This window comes from Zea mays, chromosome 4, assembly GCF_902167145.1.
Source record: "Zea mays cultivar B73 chromosome 4, Zm-B73-REFERENCE-NAM-5.0, whole genome shotgun sequence".
Lineage (NCBI taxonomy): Eukaryota > Viridiplantae > Streptophyta > Magnoliopsida > Poales > Poaceae > Zea > Zea mays.
The window spans coordinates 245842981-245862786 of NC_050099.1; the positions used below are offsets into that span (position 1 = coordinate 245842981).

A 19806-nucleotide genomic window follows, 5' to 3' on the forward strand; every position below is an offset into this window, starting at 1 on the left:
CGGCAGCAACCGATCGCTCTCCAACCGGGACGGCGGCGACTTCGGTAGCGGCAGGCGCCGGCATGGCCGGCACGACCGGTGGGCTCGGGACCACGTCGGCGTCAGCCGCCTCCCCTATCACAATGGCCGCCTCGGCAGAGGAGCCAGCCTCGGGAACCTGCTCCACGGCGACCGGCGCCGCCCGAGCCCCCTGAGGTGGAACGCCAGGCGAGAGGGTCGGCTGAACGGCAAGGCCCGGAGCGGCGCTGGCCGCACAAGCCGGCGTCGTCTTAAGTGCCTTCCGGGGTGCCAGGTCGGTCAGGCCGTGGCTTCGCTTGCTGAGGAAAAAAGAAAAATCACGGCCAGGACATATGAATGGAAAGCCAGGACGAAGACATTCCGAGATACTTACCCGCTCCGGGCCATGATCCACCGTGCCTGGGGGGAAGTCTCTTGGATCCCGGCCCCCGGAACCGCCGCCGAGGTCCGCTTCGCTGGCAACTTCGGCACCGCCCTCGCTTTGGACGCCCGGGGGGCAGATCGCCCAGGCACTGTAACGGCGGCCTGAGGGTCGCCTCCCTGCGCTGCCGGCGCGAACGGCAGCTCCCGGGGAGCAGACGCCCTGGCCTGGCCCCCCGGGGTCACCTCAGCTCTTCCGGCCGAGGGGTCAGGAGCCCTCTCAGGTTGCCCTCGCCCCTCAGGCCGGGACCCCGATGTCCCGACTCCGGGGATTGACGGCGTCAGCCCACTCGAGGGCTGGCTTGACGGCTCCTGGCCAAACCCCAAGCCGGGGCTGAAGCCAAGACGGGCGGCCATGTCGTCCTCCTCGTCATCATCTTCATCATCGTCGTCGTCGTCAGGCATTTCCGGCGACGGCTCCCTCGGGAGCCCCTCCCTCTCCTGCTGGCGACGGAGCTTTTCCAAGGCGTCTCGGGCCCGCCTCCGCTCGCGGGCCCGGGCCTTCTCCACGTCCTTCTTCTTCTTCCTCTCCTCCGCGGCGACCCGCCGCGCTGCTCGGTCCACCGCGTCCTGCGGGACCCGTGGCAGGGAAGGCTTGTGCCACCCCACCTCCTGAAGAGGAGGGGAAAAACCCCAATCGTAAGAACCAGGAGCAACCTGATGTATGAAGAAGGAAGAAGCGGACACTCACTAGAGTCACACACCCTCGGTCGGGGCGCATCAAAAGCTGGGAGAAGGCGTGGGGGTCCAGCTTCCCCAACGCAACGGACACCCGCCATTGGAGGGCGTCGAAGGGAAGAGGATCAGGGGACATCCGCGAGCCCTCCCAGTCGGCCTCCGGGGTCATCTCCCAAAGCGACAGCCGCCGCTCCGCCAAGGGAAGCACCCTCCGACGGTGGATGGCGGCAATCACTCCCGCAGCGGTGAGTCCCCCCTTCCGCAGCGCCTCCAAGGCCTGGAGAAGTGGCTCGAGGTTCTTCTGTCTTTCGTGCGGGGTCCCGTGGCGCCAGGCGTCGGTGGCAGCGGTGACTACTCGCTGGGAGAACGGCGGGAGCAACTCGCCGTCGTTCCGGAGGTAGAACCACCGGCGCTGCCACCCTTTGTTCGAGGACGCGAGGATGGCAGGAATATACAGCGACGCCCGCGACTGCCTTAGCAGGACGGTACAGCTGCCGGCCCGCACCGTTGCACGGACTTTCCTCTCCCCCGTTGGCGAGGCAAAAAGCTCCGCGCAAAAGAGATGGGTCCACAAATCCCAATGGGGGGCGATCCCCAAGTACCCCTCGCACACCGCTACGAAGATGGCGGCCTGCGAGATGGAGTTAGGGGTGAGGTTGTGCAACTCCACCCCATAGTGGTACAGGATCGCCCGCATGAAGCGGCCCGCCGGCACACCGAATCCCCGCTCGTGGAAGGAGACAAAGCTCACGATGTACCCCGGCGGTGGGGACGGAGCGGCTCCGCCCACGGGAGGAATCCACTCCGGTCGCTGCTTATCGGTGAGAGGACGGAGCAAACCCTCGCCGACCAGATTCTCCAGGTCACTTGCTGTCACCGTGGAAAAGGGCCATGGATCGCACGACGAGATGATGGTCACCCGGTCAGCCATCACCGAGCGAAAGGGATGGCGACGCGAGGGGCAGGAAGGGCGGTTTCCTCTTCCCTGGCTAAGTCTCTCAGGTTGCGAAAACCTAAGAGGGAGGCAGGAAGCGGAGCAAAGAACCGTCACCAGACCCTCTCCCGGGTATATAAAGACCAAGGCGAGGCCGGTTCCAACGTTCCGCCCAGACCAGACGCGGGATTCAAAAACGCGAAGCGAAACAGCCGTTCCTCGAACGGCTCGCGCACGCGCAGCGGCCGCCCCGCCAACCACTCGCCCCGTCGCATTAACTCCACGGCGGGACAGGCGGCGCTTCTAGCAGGAAAAGCGGGCGACGCTTCGCCTTCGCCAAAATGACCGCGCCAAGAGAGGTACGCCGCGTCGTTCGATTTCATATCATTTTCCTTTTTTCCTTTTCCTCTATCTCTTGCAACAGGGACCGGGAAAGGGGGATACCCCGAAAAGGATCCTTCCCCGTGAAGGAACCAGGCTCCGAGCCTCCCTATTGATCAGAGGTTCGAAGGTTGGCCCCCCGAAGGGTTCGACAGCCGCCTCAGATCGCGTGGGCCCTACACCCACTACTGGTCAGAGGTTCGAAGGTCGGCCCCCCGAAGGGTTCGACGGCCGCCTCAGGCTACTCGGGCTCCGCGCCCATTACTGATCAGGGGTTCGAAGGCTGGCCCCCGAAGGGTTCACAGTCGCCTCAGACGCCGAGCGAGGGATGACCATGGGTACGTTCGATACATAACCAAGGCTTGGGCTGCGCTCCCGAGGTACCCTAGGACATTTCCGAGACCAGCGGGAGCGATCTTGTAACGGAATCCCATCAGAGGGAGGCATCGAGCCCTCGGACCCCGTTGCCAGGGGACCGGGTCCGGCAGATCACCCGCAGGTACTTTTGGGCGTGCCTCTGGGCCCATAGCCGACCCCTAACGAACGGGGCACGGACGTCCACTCGGATTACCCGCTTGCAGCTCACCGGAGACACCATGTTCGGCGCCCATCGAGGGTAACATGGCGCTTTCCCCCCCTCCTCCTTGCGGAAAGGCGACGCAGGGGCGTATGCAAAAAGCCGAGTCTGTCCCTGATCGCCCTCTCGCCCTGTGCAGAGGCTCGGGGGCTGCTCTCGCAAACCCGGCTCCGGTTGAACCGTTGACAGCGTCAACATACCAGCCCGAGAACTTGGGCCCCGACCGTACACCCGGGCTACGGCCAGTTCGTATGAGGGAACAACCAGACCAGCCGAAGCATTACGCGAGGCATTAAGACCTCGAAGGAGTGAAACCACTCCTCCGAGGCCTCGGGGGCTACACCCGGCGGGTGCGCTCGCGCGCACCCACCGGAACAAAATGCAACCGAGAAAGGCTGGTCCCCTTGCAAAAAAGTGCGACGAAAGCCTCCAAGCGAGTGCTAACACTCCCTTTGAGGCTCGGGGGCTACTGTCGGGGACCATAATTAGGGGTACCCTCAAGACTCCTAATTCTCAGCTGGTAACCCCCATCAGCATAAAGCTGCAAAGGCCTGATGGGTGCGATTAAGTCAGGGATCAGTCCATTCGAGCGACTCGATCGTGCCTCGCCCGAGCCTAGCCTCGAACAAGGGCAGCCGACCCCGAAGGATTTCCGTCTCGCCCGAGGCCCCCCTCCAACGGCGGACACATCTCCGGCTCGCCCGAGGCCCTGCCTTCGCTAAGAAGCAACCCTGACTAAATCGCCGCACCGACCGACCAAGTCGCAGGAGCATTTAACGCAAAGGTGACCTGACACCTTTGTCCGGACGCGCGCCCTCCGGCAGAGCCGAAGTGACCGCCGTCACTTCGCCGCTCCACTGACCGGCCTGACAGAAGGACAGCGCCGCCTGCGCCACTCCGACTGCAGTGCCACTTGACAGAGTGAGACTGACAGGCAGTCAGGCCCTGCCAAAGGCACCATAGGAAGCTCCGCCCGACCCAGGGCTCGGACTCGGGCTAGGTCCCGGAAGACGGCGAACTCCGCTCTGCCCGACCTAGGGCTCGGACTCGGGCTAGGTCCCGGAAGACGGCGAACTCCGCTCCGCCCGACCCAGGGCTCGGACTCGGGCTAGGTCCCGGAAGACGGCGAACTCCGCTCCGCCCGACCCAGGGCTCGGACTCGGGCTAAGTCCCGGAAGACGGCGAACTCCACTCCGCCCGACCCAGGGCTCGGACTCGGGCTCAGCCCCAGAAGACGACGAACTCCGCTTCGCCCGACCCCAGGGCTCGGACTCGGGCTCAGCCCCAGAAGACGACGAACTCCGCTTCGCCCGACCCCAGGGTTCGGACTCCGCCCTGGCCTCTGCCGAACGACCTCCGCCTCGCCCGACCAAGGGGTTCGGACTTGGCCTCGGCCATGGAAGACAGACTCGACCTCGGCTTCGGAGGAGCCTCCACGTCGCCCAACCTAGGGCGCAGGCCAGCCACGTCAACAGGAAGCGCCATCATCACCCTACCCCGAGCTGACGCGGGCCGCGGAGAACAAGACCGGTGTCCCATCTGGCTAGCTCCGCCAGATAGGCAATGATGGCGCCCCGCATGCTCTGTGACGACGGCGGCTCTCAGCTCTCTTACGGAAGCAGGAGGACGTCAGCAAGGACTCAACCGCTCCGACAGCTGTCCCTCCGCCAGGCTCCGTCGCTCCTCCGACGGCCACGACATCACACCAGCTGGGTGCCAAAATCTCTCCGGCTGCCACATCGGCATGTACTTAGGGCGCTAGCTCTCCCCCGCTAGACACGTAGCACTCTGCTACACCCCCATTGTACACCTGGATCCTCTCCTTACGCCTATAAAAGGAAGGACCAGGGCCCTCTTAGAGAGGGTTGGCCGCGCGGGGACGAGGACGGGACATGCGCTCTCTTGGGGCCGCTCGCTTCCCTCTCCCGCGTGGACGTTTGTAACCCCCTACTGCAAGCGCACCCGACCTGGGCGCAGGACGAACACGAAGGCCGCGGGATTCCCACCTCTCTCACGCCGGTCTCCGGCCGCCTCGCTCTTTTCCCCCCTTCGCGCTCGCCCACGCGCTCGACCCATCTGGGCTGGGGCACGCGGCGACACTCACTCGTCGGCCCGAGGGACCTCCGGTCTCGAAACGCCGACATATATGTATGTATATGCGGCCCCAACTGATAATTACTGAAAGATTTTAGTAATTATTGGTAACGACTAAGCGCTATTCAGTTATTAGTAGAAACTAATAAGTGTTTCTTTAGTAATTACCGTCTGAGCGACAAATATTGTTGCACAGTGTTGACTAACAATTTTTAGTCCTTGATCTGAAATTTATTTTTTAAAAAGAAAAATATATACACTGACTTTCGCCGAGAAACGCTGATTTTTACTAGAGAAATAAAAAATTTGGCCGAGTTTTTTTTTGAGAACTCAAACAATTCAAAATTCACCGGTTTTGGTCGTTACCGCTAATAAAAAAAGGAAAACGAGATGGTTAACCTGGGCTCAAAATCTCGGGCTCGGGTCGGCGGCAAGGCGGCAACGGTTACTGGAGTGGGCCCAAAATCTCTGTTGCGTCAGCGTGCGCCCGCCTCCCTGCCTGTGGTATGTGGAAGTGAAGTGTGGATAGACAGCGCGGCGAGACAAGCGAACCTCTGCGGCCCGCAGGCTCCAGCGCTCATCCACCTCTCATGGCCACCGCCACCGCTTCCCGCCTCGCCGTCCTCGCGCCGCGGCCGTCGCGCCCCGCACCGGGGCGCCGGCGACATGCTCCTGCTACCGGTCGTGGTCCTCCCCTCCCTCGCAGTCTCTACGCAGCGCCCCGCGGCCGCGTTCTCTGCCTCGCGGCCCCCGCGCCCGCTGCTGCCTCCACCACCGACGCCGGCCAGGACCGCCTCCAGAAGGTAGCCGCCTGCCCGTCGTTACTCGTTAGCGAGGCAGCGATTTATTTCATGTTGTATTATTTATAATCGTGTATGTATACATTGGTGATTTCCACTATTGCGTTGTGCCGGTGCTCATTAGCGTGTTATTTCGGCGCGTGTTTTGTCCTGCTAGGTGCCCATTTCGAATATCAGGAACTTCTGCATCATCGCGCACATTGACCATGGCAAGTCCACACTGGCGGATAAGCTGCTGGAGCTTACTGGCACGGTGCAGAAGAGGGAGATGAAGGAGCAGTTTCTGGATAACATGGACCTGGAGAGGGAGAGAGGGATCACCATAAAATTGCAGGTACCGATACACAAAGTTGTAACATGTGACCGGTCGGTTAATTAAGATCATTTAACATCTCTATGTTTATCAATGGGGCGAAACTCTTGAAATCAATAGTTGCTACACACGGACAATTTTCTTGTGTCTTTGCTAGTTTGGTCTGTCATTTGCTTGTACATAGCTCCTACTGGAGTTCTCCCATTGTATTATTCATTTTTGATGTATGATATGTTTACACATGTTCTAATAATTTGTTTTATAGGCAGCTCGGATGCGCTACGTCATGAATAATGAGCCTTACTGCCTGAATTTAATTGATACACCAGGGCATGTTGATTTCTCGTACGAGGTATGTAGTCGCTTGTTCATACCACTCTCAGACAGAGAAGTTTTACTGCTTCCAGGAGGCAATGATGATTGCTTCCCATTAATTGCTAATTGGAGATTTAATTCTTCTAAAATTTTGAGACCGTTTGGAGTGTATGTGGTTGTACTATGGTAATTTTTGTAGTCCTATTTTCAACACTGGGAGTCGATTTAAACATCTTTGGAACTACCTGATTGGATGCTAGGTTTCCCGCTCTCTAGCTGCCTGTGAGGGCGCACTTCTTGTTGTTGATGCTTCTCAGGTGCAATATATATTTCCTTACTGTAAGTTTCAATAGTTATATATCTGAAGATATTTGTCTTCTGCATGCCAATACACGGAATCTAGCAATGGTTTTGCTGGCTTCCAATATACATGTGCTGCAATGTGAAGGATGTATGATGGCTTTATGCAGGGTGTTGAAGCTCAGACGTTAGCGAATGTGTACCTTGCATTGGAAAACAACCTTGAAATCATACCGGTTTGTTCTACCACATTTCCTGTGCACAAACTATGGTTCCTATTCTCAGATTTTTACAATTGTTTTCATTTCATTGCAAAATCCCTATACTTTGGGCTTCACCCGAGTATTTGAAATACTACTTTTCCTTTTTGGTATTGCCCTTTTTACCTCATTAGATCTAGATGCAAACTGAGTAATGAACTAACGATGACAACCATTGTGAAAATCATTCTGTAACATGGATAACAACTTGCTTAAGTTCACTCAAATACATTTAAGATTTAATTGTTTGATTGCCCTTATTAAACTTAGATAGCAAATTAAACAATTTATATGATATCCAGATATCCTTTCTCCTTTTTCTGTTCGACCATGACTTTGTCTTCTAATTCAGGTTCTAAATAAAATAGATCTTCCTGGTGCTGAACCTGATCGTGTCGCACAGGAAATTGAAGAGGTATTTCTGAAAGCATCACCCCTATCTTGGACTTGTCTTCTACGTTCTTTAGCCAACAGTTCCTTGTATTCCCACTTAAAAGTTATGCTCCATTTTTTTCTTAGAACTAAAAATTCATCCTTGCCTTTATTATTACCAGATAATTGGATTGGACTGTCGTGATGCAATTCGGTGTTCAGCAAAGGTTAGTTTTTCTTTCCTTTTCATTTCTTTCCTTTTTTTCTACAGAGTTACTTGTATATAAATTGCAGATAGAACATATTGTGCCCCCTTTATGAACAGATATAATCTTCATCTTAACTTTTTTTTTGTGTTCTTTCATGTAGGAAGGTATAGGCATCACTGAAATATTAGATGCCCTTGTGACCAAAATCCCCCCACCAAAAGATACATCAAAAGATCCTCTCAGGGCTCTTATATTTGACAGGTTCCCTTTAAGTACTTGAGCTCTTTAGAACTGGCTAATTAATGTTATACATGTATCTGAACTATTGCTATATGTTGTCTTTGTGGTTGCAGCTATTATGATCCATACAGAGGTGTAATTGTGTACTTCCGTGTTATTGATGGCAGTATGAAGAAAGGGGACAAGATATGTTTTATGGCCAATGGAAAGGTAATCAAAACCAAACATAAACCTCACCAGGAAACTTAACGCGTTTTTTATTGCTGCAATACTTTTTATTTGAAAAATTAGTTCCTAAAGTATCACTGTAAAGCACCATCAAAATCTACCTTATAGTAATTTATTTGTATGCGCGAAAGGGCCTCTAGCGTAATGCTTAAGGCTTGCACCTCCAGGTCCCGGGTTCGATCCCCCTCGGGGGCGAATTTCGGGTTTGGTTAAAAAATTCCCCCCGTTGTGCCCCGCCCAGTCCCGGGTTATGTCCTGCGCGCCACCCTCCGGCTGAGCCGTTGCAGAGTAGAAGATGACGGCCCACTAGTGATGGGGGGTCAGGGTTCGGGGATTTTCTCAGTCGGGGCCAATGTTTCGGTCTCTTTTTAATATAATACCGGGAGAACGGTCTTTTCCTTCCCAGCTGAGTTTTTTTTTGTAATTTATTTGTATGCCACTTTAGGTATTTCACATCATCTACATTAGTTTCCAGAAACCCATTCTACCCCATCTTCGTCAACCTTCATAATCCTTGTGTATACGGTATACCGTACGTAGAATGACATGCTAAGATTATTATTCATTTAAACAGGAATATGTTGCTGAAGAAATTGGTGTACTATCCCCAAATCAGATGCAAGTTTCTGAACTATATGCTGGCGAGGTAACTTTTATGTTGTGATGTCTTACGTCAATTATAACTCTTTGAAGAAGATAATTATTTTTCAGCTGTCTAATTTCATTTCCTCAAAGATATGGTTATATTGTCTATTCGGCTACTTTATCCAGCTATTTTTCTCAAACATATTATTTTCTAGTTTTGTTACCTATGATTCCTCATAAAAAACACAGTTACCATGTATTAACCATACCAGATTAGAAAATTGATTGTTGCAGTCGGAACAATTTAACCAGGATTTCGTAAACTTATATCTGTATATAATTATCAGCAATCTCCGCACAAGGTCTAGTTCAGAAGTTTTTCTTCACTTTTCATCGTGCGTTCATCTAAAACAATGTCTCTTTGTATCTGATCATTTTTCCACGCTTTGACAGGTTGGTTATCTCTCTGCTTCTATAAGATCAGTAGCAGATGCCAGGGTTGGTGATACTATTACACATTATTCAAAAAAAGCACATCATGCTTTACCAGGATATTCTGAAGCCACTCCAATGGTTTTTTGTGGCTTGTTCCCTATAGATGCTGATCAGTACTGTATCTTCCCTTTATAGAGTTCTGTTTTTTTTCTGTTACTATATAGTTATATGAAACATTGTATTTGCCAATAGGTTTGAGGAGTTGCGGGAAGCGCTGGAAAAACTTCAGCTAAATGATGCTGCCCTAAAGGTGGGGTTTCCTGGCCTACCTATCCATGCATCAAGATTCTTACATACATACTGGCGTTGGCACAAGCTCAAATATCATGAGATCTTTTTTCTCGAACGACGCAGGAGAGCTGTGTGTCATTTCATTAAGAAAGAAAGATAACAGTACATCACATCAGGGGCGGAGTCATCGCTCGGCGAGCCAGGGCACCTGCCCGGGCTTCCTCCGTGTGCGATCCACTTTTAACGTGAAACATTAAAAAAATGGGGCAGAATGGAGGCCCACGTAATGCAATACTTAAAAATGTAAAATCCTGATTGCAATTGTTTGTAAATCCATCTGGCCACAACGGCCCATGAATCAACTAGTACACATCACGTAGGCTAGCTTGGACCTTGATGGACACATGCTGCGCAAGGAGTATTCCTTGTTGTGCAACACTGCAAGTCTGCAACGATCCATTTCTCTGTTTGACTGTTTTCGTGGCGACGCTCTCGATTCTACCCTGTTTCCGTGGCGATCTCCCAATTCCATCTAAACGCGCAAAGCTAGGAGGCGATGTTTAATTGCGGCTAGACTTTGCTTTTGTTTCTATTAAACATCAATCGGTAATATTTTTTAATTCCTCTTAATTTTTTAATCTTTGAATATTTTAGACTATTTGTATTGAACCGTATTTTGAATGCAAACTATCACAATTATCAGCTTTGCTTATTTATTTTAAATAATTAATGTGTGTGCTAGCCGTGCTTAGGCTTATGCCTCGCCCAGTCTCTAGAAAATTCCTAGCTCTGCCACTGCATCACATGAGGGGAGGCATGTGGACTTCCCCTTACCACACCAACTTATAGCTTACTCTGGCTTTATCCTAATGAAACTTCTCTAATTTGGACATTTTTTTAAAAAAAATCAACATCTAATATATCAACTTGGTTTCATTAAATTTTCCATGAAATATGCCTTGATTGTGCATTTAATTAAACTTATAGATGTTGTTTTTTTAAAAAAAAAACTTGGTCAAAGTTAGAAGTTTGACTTAGGACAGATGGATAGTGCTAAAGTGAACTATAATTTGGAACTGAGAGGGTATGGTAAACCCAAAAACGGTTCCACTAACAACTGATTAAACCATCTCTCGTATCTCTTTGGTTGGGATTTCAGATTCTTACAGTAAATCTGACTCAGAACGCTGAACCAAAGAGTCCATAAGATAATTGTACCCAATATCTAAAAATAACATAGAATCGACAAACTCACTGTCTTCTGATGGTTTACTAATTCTTGTACTAAAATATGAACAATAATGCTGATCAATAAATTAAAATTCAGTACCTTCAGTTTTGGATATCAGATGAATGTTCCATTCTAGCCGCCAAGAAACACATCAGTACTTCGTCTCATTTTACAAAAAAAAACAGTAAAAGCAATGCCATTAAAGCCATACTTAATAATGACTGGTACAAAGTGTATTTAATAACAAAAACATGATGCATCTGTTCTCATTTGGATTCTGTAATATTGGTTATTCTTTATGCATTGGTATTTTGTATGATACTTCATTTTCTCTAAATCCATGCCATTAATGCAGTTTGAACCAGAATCTTCTAGTGCCATGGGGTTTGGCTTCAGATGTGGGTTCCTTGGTCTTCTCCATATGGAAATAGTTCAGGTTCTTACAATCTACTTGGTTCATGGCAGTAGCTCATAATAAAACCACTATGGCTTGACATTTCTACAACATAGCTTTTTTCTATTTTCAGGAAAGGCTTGAGAGGGAATACAACTTGAACTTAATAATTACTGCACCAAGCGTGGTATACCGTGTGAACTGTGCTGATGGTGAAACTGTAAGTATCTTATGATCTTGAACTCTCTTGTCTTTTCCTGGAACCAACATTGCTTAACAGAATAATAGTTATATGACCAAAACTCCAATCGTTCAAATCTGTACATCTGCTGGAGGTGCAAGAACTTAAGCTGCATCCAAAATAAAATATTTTTAAAAATAATTATCAACATTTTTTTGTCGACTTTGCGGAAAATCTCAAATACTGACATTTTCCATATTTCCATCTTAAATCCTCATTAAAGAATGTTCTGTTGTTACATTAAGGAAATGTGGATATATATTCAGGAACTTCACTATGGAGGATTAATTTATGGGACCGCCTGTAATTGTTACTTGCATAACTAATGAAATAGTGGTACTGCACAGAGGTGCCTAATTTTCTACTTGCACACTACAGGGAAAGCTTGTTCTCTATTAAAACAAAAATTACATCACTGGTACATTCAGGTGGAAATGTATGTCAGATCAACTGGTATCATTTCAGATGGGATGTATAGAATTTGCAGACTGCAGTCACTCCTAGTGTTTTACCAAAAGTTCTTATATGATGCATGTTGCAAGCAACTAAGCTAAACCATCCAATTGTGCATAATTTTGCACTGGGCCAAAAATATCTGACTTTTCTTAACCACAAACCAGTCAACTTTATTTGCATGTGAAAAAATGATTGTTTACAGATGTCATATAGGTTGAATGTTCAAATCCATCCTTGCTTCCGGAGCCTGGGAAGCGGAGGTCTATAGAAGAACCATATGTGAAGGTTGTATCTGTGTACATGATGTTCACCATCAATTTGCAGTGACATTATTATTGATCTTTGGGAGTAGTGTCATGCACAGGCCTGGTTATTGTTTTTGATGTCTTCCTTTCCCTCCTTTGCAGATTGAAATGCTTACACCAAAAGATTATATTGGTTCAATAATGGAGCTGACTCAAGACAGAAGAGGTGAATTCAAGGAAATGAACTTCATCACAGAAAGCAGGGCCAAACTTATTTATGAGCTACCACTAGCAGAGGTGTGGAATGGAGCTATTTGCTTTGCAGTAAATTGAAGGTTAAAAAGGCTTGTAGAAGTAATTAGATGTATTCCTTAATGCATCTGCCAGATATACAAAATGAGGAGTTTCAGAAACATATGATATAGTTATTTTCAATAGTTTTTATCCTGTCTGAAATGTTTCTACACCATAATGATGACTATACAAAATGTATAATAATCACTGTTATGTTCATGCTGCAGCAACCTGATAATGTATTATATGTCTCTGCATTAAGTAAGCATGTTGCATTTTTTTTGCTGCTTCTGTAATGTTTGTTTATCACTTTCTCTCGAGCCTGGCTATGGAAAAGATACTTCTCTGTTCCATTCTATCATAAGATACATTATTAAACAACGATGTATCTTGCAAAACATATTTCTTCAGCTGATGTATTTCGTTGATGCTAATGTACCTGTAGAATGTACCAAGGAATTAAAGAAAATTTTCCTATTGCTTAGTGGATATTTTGTTTGTGCAGATGGTTGGCGATTTCTTTGATCAACTGAAATCACGAAGTAAAGGATATGCTAGCATGGAATATTCAGTTGTTGGGTACTCTTTGCTGCTATTCTGTTGCATCCCTGCAGTTTCAGCCTTTTGGTAGCACTAGGGGTGTTAATGGGCTCGAAATTTTACACTATAAAATTTAAGGATCAGATCATATTCGGACCGGACTCTGTTTCTATTTATTTTTGAACTAAAATTAATTAAGGATCCAAACGAATCGTGAAGAAATATTTGGATCGTGATCCATTACCACCAATGTAGTCCTTCGTGAAACAGTTAGCTGACATATGTTTCTCTGCAGGTACAGAGAAAGCCAACTAGTAAAGCTGGATATACAAATCAACGGGGATCCTGTTGAGGCGTTGTCAACAATTGTGCACAGGGATAAGGTGTTTCATTTGAGTTGTTATCTACACATATAACTTATGCAGTTCATAAATAACGGCGATGTGGACATGTATTGTTGTTTCTTATTCAAGGCATATATTTTCTAACAAACAATACAAATATTATAATATAATTCATTTTTGACGTGATAAACATCGATGCACAGCACAGATACAAATATTTATATTGATTCTGCACTTGTGGCAAACTGCAAACAATAGATTCATTTCAGGCGCCTACTTGTGTCGAGTATTTGATCATACTTATTGTCAATGATACAGTTGTGTTAATTAATGGCTAATCCCATATCATCTTTCCTTTGTACTTTCATGTAACCATCTATATAAACCTGCACCTACAAAGTAACACAACAGTTATTCTGACTGTATAATTTGAGCTTTTCATCTTCTCAAGTGCTAACTTCATTTTCAGAAAAGTAACTTGTATCCATAGACTTAGTTATTATGGGATAGCTTCTCGGGGCAATCTGATTGGCGAAATATCTTTTTCTAGGCATATGCTGTTGGAAGGGCACTTACTCAAAAGCTCAAGGAACTTATACCTCGGCAAATGTTTAGAGTTCCTATTCAAGTGAGATTTGCATGTCTTGTTCTCCTATATTTCTTTTATCTTTTATGTGCATAACAAGATCAGTGTTAGATGCCGGCCAGCCTATGGAGTATTCTAGGATAGAGAGATCCTATGGGAGGAGACCGGCTGCAGGTTTCCTTAGACTTAGGATTGGATCCTGCACATCTGCAGGTTTCCTTTTGCCTCGTCCTCCTCCCCTATATGTGTACATGTACCGGCTCTCAATCAAGTGTTTTCTATTTTTCCTCCAAATCTTCATTGCTTTCAATCAGGCCAACAATAAGGGGTGGTAATGGGCTTTAGATTTTACACTATAAAATCTAAGGATCGAATCAGTTTAGGACCGGGCTCTATTTCTATTAATTTTTGAACTAAAATTAATTAAGGTCCCTAACTTATTGTGAAGAAACATTTGGATCGTGATCCATTACCACCCCTACCAACAATTATGAGATTTAAGAGTACCTTTCATACTAGCGTGATTAGATGATAAGGATCGGAGAGAATCTTGGTAGAACTATTTGATGAGAGAATACTATGCGGAACACTAGCTATGGCGTTGGAAATGCCTTAATTTGTGGTCATGGATTTCCAAATGTTTCAGCCTATTTTTGTGGGCTATATCAGTAGGGAGCATTGAATTTGGTCTTGCTTTTTCAGTACAAATTAATGAAGTGATTAGACCTTCGTAGGCTTTATTTAAATCCCAAGCATCCTATTCTAGAAAAGTAGCATAAACGACTTGTTGGAAAGTAGAGCGACCAATCCTTTTCTTATGGTCATAAAAACTCCAGTTTTTTTTTTCGAAAACCCCTGATCTGGTGTTAAGACCCAGTCTGTAGCAATCAGATGCTAATGGGAACATTGACAGGCATGTATTGGCACAAAGGTGATTGCAAGCGAAGCCCTGTCTGCCATCAGGAAGGATGTCTTATCAAAATGCTATGGTAAATGACACTGTAACCTGCACTCTGGAAGCATTTGTCGTAAAGCTAATGGAATGCACTATCTTTGCCTCACACTTAATGATCAAGTGCACACTTGTCTCGTGCAAATTGCAGTTAGTTGAATTGTGTTCAACACTATTGCTTTACAGACTTACCAAACTTCATTCAGAAATCAGAATACAATGTTTTTTTTTACTTGCAGGGGGTGATATATCAAGGAAAAAGAAGTTGCTGAAGAAGCAGGTATTCTTAGAAAAAAACGTTGTTTGACCCCAAAAAAAAGAACTTAGAAAATACCATTTTGTGTATAATACATAAGCAGTATACTGGCTTTAAGTTTTCATAGAATACAAGAAATGACTAGTAGCTCTGTTCACCAAAATCCCTTTGAGATCTGATATAATAATACGGCGAACAGGCTGAAGGAAAGAAAAGGATGAAGGCAATAGGAAGGGTTGATGTCCCTCAAGAAGCATTCATGGCCGTGTTGAGACTGGAAAAGGAGGTGCTATGAAAGTGCTCATGAACCTTTGTGTCTCCGTAAATTAAAGACCTCTTCCTGTGCGCCACTCACAAGTATAGTCAGACGAGAGCTTTGAGACAACAGGCATTCACTATGGTTCAACCTGTCCGCTCTGGACCATAGGAACCAGTCAAGCACAGATCACTCCCAGAACAAAAGCAGGTAAATCTGGCATTCGTTCGCTATTTTTTGCTTTTTTATGTGTCAGGCTATGATGGTAAAACAATCATGTCGCCACAGAGTTTTGCCAGGCACATATAGGAAATTCATATGTCAAAGTGCATCATGTAGTCCAATTCCTTGTAACGCATGCTACAGAGACTTGTTTCTACAGTTGAATATACCTTGTAAGGCTGGGACCAACAGATCGTGCATATGCAAAACAAGAGGTTTGTAATATTTTATACGGTAGACAGAATTGTTTATAAAGTACAATTTAAAGTATGAGGTGGGACGGTAGACAGCACTGTTTACAAAGTAAAATTTAAAGTATGAGGTGTGATAGAGAGCTGCTGGAGATAAACGGTTTCCTGGAGGTAGGCAAATGTGTCGTTCAACTGCAGCATCCCTGGCATACCTTCAGGACGTGATGTCTACTGCTGTTGAGCTCGCTGCTGAAAGGAGCGGTAACCACCTTGCAGGTTCCTCACGTTCTTGAACCCCTGAACATCCATGCGAGCAGACTAGTGTGACCCTCAGTTAAACACACACACACACACACACACATACAGCTAACTGGATTGATGCTAAAGCTCGGATGGGCTGTGTTTACCGCGTTCAGAAGGTCTGCCGTCGCGAACCTGGATCTGTTCCCCGTGTTGCAACCCTACACGACAACTCCTTGATTACAGGCGTATCTATCTATTTATAGAGTACTAGTACATTTATTTATTTATTTATATGAGTGAATAGCTACCACAATGAAGACATCATCCTTCCCACAGAAGGCAGCCACTTCCTCTACAAAGTGTGGGTTCTTCTCCTTCCCTACACGGGGACAGAGGCAGCTCAAATCAATAACCCCAATGCCAGTGCCAGCGCCAACGCCAGCGAGCAAGAAACTGACCTTGCGGCGTGACGGACAGGTAGTAGGGAACGTTCCGAGCACCGGGCGCATGCGCCTTGTGGAAGTCCCCCCGCATCCTGCACGAAGGAGAACCACCTCGTCCCCGTCAGCGTCAGTTCGTCTGGAAGCTCCAGCACACGCATAGGCGCGTCCCTGACTGGCTGAGCTCTACGCACCTGACATCCACGTAGCCATGGCCGGAGCTCAGCAGCGCGTGCGCTTCGTCAGCGTCGATGGTAGGGACGGCCTGCTCCTTGTCGCTGCAGTGCACACCAAGACAAGACTGACTCTGGTTAATCCAGATGCATCCGATCTTCTGCTCTATGCATGTAATGTTACTGTAAGCAACATCAGATGCACTCAGAAGCTATGTTTACCTGCTGGTCACTGCAGACGCCATTGCTGCAGGGATGGATGGATGGATGACCTGAGATGGGACGGACTTGTGAGTATGTGTGACCTGCCTTCGCGTTTATACTGGCACGGCAGTTTACCATCACCAGGATGCAAGAGTTCTGGCTATACCTTTTTTTTATCGGAATAATGCTCCATTCCGTCAGCTTGATGCTCGTTCTCGCAAAAAAGTCGTCTCTGACCTTCGATGCTGCGTCGTCACTGCTTATCTGGCAACAGACCAATAATAGCTCCGGGGCATTTCTTTTTGGACACAAGTGCAGGCGTAATAAGGATTGGTTGACTTGAACAGTTATATACTCCCTCCATTCTTTTTTTTATTTGTCGCATTTTAGTTGACTTGAACTTGAAAGACCAATAATAAGGACTGGTTGCTATCTAAACCAGACTCAACCAGCAGAGACGCAGCAGTATCTGTAGAATTTCAAGAACAGAATAGCAAACCATTGACACAGCCAAGCGCATAGAAAACCACAACCAAATTCGACGTCAAGATGGCATAGGATGAAATATCACTTGTCAGATTCAGAACGGTAACCAAGGGCAAATCTTAACACAACTTTGAGATCCTAGAGCATAAACCAAATATAAGGAGCATTGTCTCGGCAAAACAGCCAGTACAGTGATTCCACATTTCCACTAGATAAGGCCCCCACAACATGCCTGACAAGAGCAACTACAGGAAACCCCAATAATATAAAGAGCTATATCATGCTTCAGTCTGCTCCCTCAGGCGGCGGATCGTGCTCCTGACGGTGACCGCACTAGCAGTGCTGCAAACACATTAACAGAATTTAGCCGTGGCTAACAAATTGTGGTTTTCGGACAGGCGAAGAATTACTTACTTCATGGTGTAAGCACCACCAGCCTTCACCTTCCCACAGTCCTTGCACCCCCAAATTCCAACTGCTTTCCTCTTCACAGCAAACTGGAAACACAGCACAGCAAAGGTTGGATTCGGAACAAATGCTGTCTGTCTTCAAATGTATCTTAGAAACACATTGATGGACATGCCCAGACATCTTATAAATCATTCAAATGTGACAAACAGATATATCGAAGACTAATTGATTTCATGTGCTTGTGACAAACAGATATATCGAAAACTAATTGATTTCATGTGCTCAAAATCAATCTGACTGCAGCCTACATTTCATAACAGCAGTGGTGATGATAACGAGTACAACATAAAGACAGCTCGCAGTTCAATAGATCAAAGATTAGAAAACTTGGATGCAGAAACAGGGTAACTAACAGAAATGTACCTTCCCACAGAACTCGCAAAAGTACTTGGAATGCTGAGATACCTCCATCTTCTTGATTTGCTTACGCAAGCTAGCACCATACCTGGTTCCTGTAACATTATAATTTGCGATGTTAACTTCATGTCCCAGATTGACAAATCGGGAAATATCATACTCTAACATGTACCATATTTGCCAACAATTCCTGCCTTCTTAGTGCGCTTCGTCTGCATAGGGATTATAAAAGCAAAATAAATTACACAGCTACTCAATATAACTCGGAAGTGTAGAACTGTAGCTTGAACACTACTTTTAGACACACAAGTAGGTTAACAATCAACAAGGGAAATATAACTTCTTAAACACTAGATATGTGGAACGGTAAAAAAATAGTTGAGTTAGCTGCGATTAACTCTCCAATAGCAGAAAGAGAAAAATTACCCATTATACATTGAAAAAGCAAAGGCATAACAATTAAAACCTGCACACGGGGAAAACTATTATACACCGCTGTTTTATACATGAGATATTAAAAGGCTAAACTTTGCACCGCATACTACTTTCATGTTCCATACTGCCAGGTGCAGCGGAATGGCTTCAGATTACACGGCAAAGGTGTCAGATGACCAAAGTGAATTTACAAGAAATGTTTATTTTCACCCAGTTTGGTATGAGAAAACTAGTTTGCCATTATACTAAACTAACAATGTATGTTTCCAATCTCTTGGAAATTGCACAAGCAGCAGGATGAAAACCACACATGCAACATACCTAAGAGAACTCATGAAATATTATGTATATTCACATATACTTGTAACATTGTTTTCGATTGGTCAAACTTTATAATCTAACAAATATGATATACTGAGCATATAGGTTAGTGATGATAGATTGACACATCCAGATTTATGATGATATAAGAAATTCTTAGAGATACATTCCCGAAAAACAAATGGTACAAACCAAACCTTTCTCATCGCTATCTTGTCAACTGATACTTTCCAGACGAATCACAGAGTATGATCGCTGGACATGTTCCTATCCCGAAAAATTAAAGTATGGAGCTAGCCGAACACATCAAACTGGAGCTGGACTATGAAGTCAAACACTAAGATCTCGCACAGCACATCATAACAAGCGGCCAGACATAACTAGGCATCCACAGCTAGCCATATACACATCAAACCGAAGCTGGGCTACCAAGGCAACACTACTCGCGCAACAAGGAACTAGGCATCCAGAAGATTGGGGGGAAGAGGTGAAGCGACGTACCATCTTGGCGACACGAAATGAAGCGAGGTGCGGGGCGTAGCGGCGGCGGCGGCGGCGGCGCGAGCGAAGGCGTAAGGGTCAGGCTCGAGAAAGAGGCGAAGAGGCACGAGAGAGAACTTATATAGGAGGTACTAGGGTTTCGTGGGAGTACGGGTCGGACCTCTGTGATGTTATGGGCCGGGCCATATTCAAAATCTGCGAAAGGGATAGCGATAGCATTTGTCGTAGAACACGTTTCAATTTTGTTTGTCGATAATTTGAGAGCAGTTTCCAGCTTCACCACGAAACAATTTTAGCAGATTGATTAAGGGTGATTCAAGAGTGTTTAACTTACGCATAAACTTCAGCTTCTATAATAGTAGTATTAATTTGAGTGAGTTAGGCCCTCTTTGGAGAGCTTCACTTTAAGAATTTGAGGTTTATTTTAGCTTCTTGTGTCCAAACAGGTACAGCTCCACGAGCTCTAGTTTAAAAAAAACTGAAACTAGATGCCAATTTCATTGAATTTTTTAAGCTC

At 46.6% G+C, this 19806-nt stretch overlaps 3 protein-coding genes across 5 annotated transcripts; 1 reads left to right on the top strand and 2 right to left on the bottom strand.

Moving 5' to 3' along the window:
- Positions 1-5598: 5598 nt before the first annotated feature.
- LOC103654911 (translation factor GUF1 homolog, chloroplastic) lies at positions 5599-17463 on the top strand. Of its 2 annotated transcripts, none has more exons than XM_008681719.3 (22): positions 5599-5905; positions 6060-6236; positions 6481-6567; positions 6791-6847; positions 7001-7066; positions 7443-7505; positions 7645-7689; positions 7832-7932; positions 8025-8121; positions 8714-8785; positions 9178-9332; positions 9412-9469; positions 11037-11117; positions 11209-11295; positions 11986-12057; positions 12180-12314; positions 12817-12890; positions 13147-13234; positions 13746-13823; positions 14695-14770; positions 14973-15013; positions 15189-17463. In XM_008681719.3, exons 1-22 carry the CDS (start codon positions 5693-5695, stop codon positions 15282-15284), a joined length of 2019 nt encoding a protein of 672 aa, XP_008679941.1. In that variant the 5' UTR covers positions 5599-5692; the 3' UTR covers positions 15285-17463. The 2 variants fall into 2 exon arrangements, with proteins under 2 accessions (XP_008679941.1, XP_035823452.1); XM_035967559.1 differs by having other exon boundaries at positions 13153-13234; positions 15189-15737.
- Positions 15844-16883, bottom strand: LOC100502537 (Rhodanese-like domain-containing protein 19 mitochondrial). The gene is made up of 6 exons (NM_001245929.1): positions 16737-16883; positions 16536-16619; positions 16360-16436; positions 16210-16280; positions 16066-16119; positions 15844-15955 (listed from the first exon to the last, which is right to left on the bottom strand). The coding sequence occupies exons 1-6, from the start codon at positions 16757-16759 to the stop codon at positions 15887-15889; spliced, it is 378 nt and encodes a 125-aa protein (NP_001232858.1). The 5' UTR covers positions 16760-16883; the 3' UTR covers positions 15844-15886.
- LOC100194153 (60S ribosomal protein L37a-like) lies at positions 17240-19365 on the bottom strand. 2 transcript variants are annotated; one of them, NM_001294168.1, is made up of 5 exons: positions 19290-19365; positions 18205-18244; positions 18039-18127; positions 17619-17701; positions 17339-17546 (listed from the first exon to the last, which is right to left on the bottom strand). In NM_001294168.1, the coding sequence occupies exons 1-5, from the start codon at positions 19290-19292 to the stop codon at positions 17483-17485; spliced, it is 279 nt and encodes a 92-aa protein (NP_001281097.1). In that variant the 5' UTR covers positions 19293-19365; the 3' UTR covers positions 17339-17482. The 2 variants fall into 2 exon arrangements, with proteins under 2 accessions (XP_035822574.1, NP_001281097.1); XM_035966681.1 differs by lacking the exons at positions 18205-18244; positions 19290-19365 and having other exon boundaries at positions 17240-17546; positions 18039-18200.
- Between the last annotated feature and the right edge of the window lie 441 nt (positions 19366-19806).

Coding starts and splice junctions, on each gene's coding strand:
- LOC103654911 (XM_008681719.3), top strand. CDS start 5,693: ATGGCCACCGCCACCGCTTCCCGCCTCGCCGTCCTCGCGCCGCGGCCG. Junction 8,786..9,177: donor CTGAACTATATGCTGGCGAG/GTAACTTTTATG, acceptor ACGCTTTGACAG/GTTGGTTATCTCTCTGCTTC. Junction 13,235..13,745: donor CAATTGTGCACAGGGATAAG/GTGTTTCATTTG, acceptor ATCTTTTTCTAG/GCATATGCTGTTGGAAGGGC.
- LOC100502537 (NM_001245929.1), bottom strand. CDS start 16,759: ATGGCGTCTGCAGTGACCAGCAG. Junction 16,620..16,736: donor GCGTCTGCAGTGACCAGCAG/GTAAACATAGCT, acceptor TGTGCACTGCAG/CGACAAGGAGCAGGCCGTCC. Junction 16,281..16,359: donor CCTGTCCGTCACGCCGCAAG/GTCAGTTTCTTG, acceptor GTCCCCGTGTAG/GGAAGGAGAAGAACCCACAC.
- LOC100194153 (XM_035966681.1), bottom strand. CDS start 18,200: ATGTTAGAGTATGATATTTCCCGATTTGTCAATCTGGGACATGAAGTT. Junction 17,702..18,038: donor TTTGCGAGTTCTGTGGGAAG/GTACATTTCTGT, acceptor CTGTGTTTCCAG/TTTGCTGTGAAGAGGAAAGC. Junction 17,547..17,618: donor GGTGGTGCTTACACCATGAA/GTAAGTAATTCT, acceptor ATGTGTTTGCAG/CACTGCTAGTGCGGTCACCG.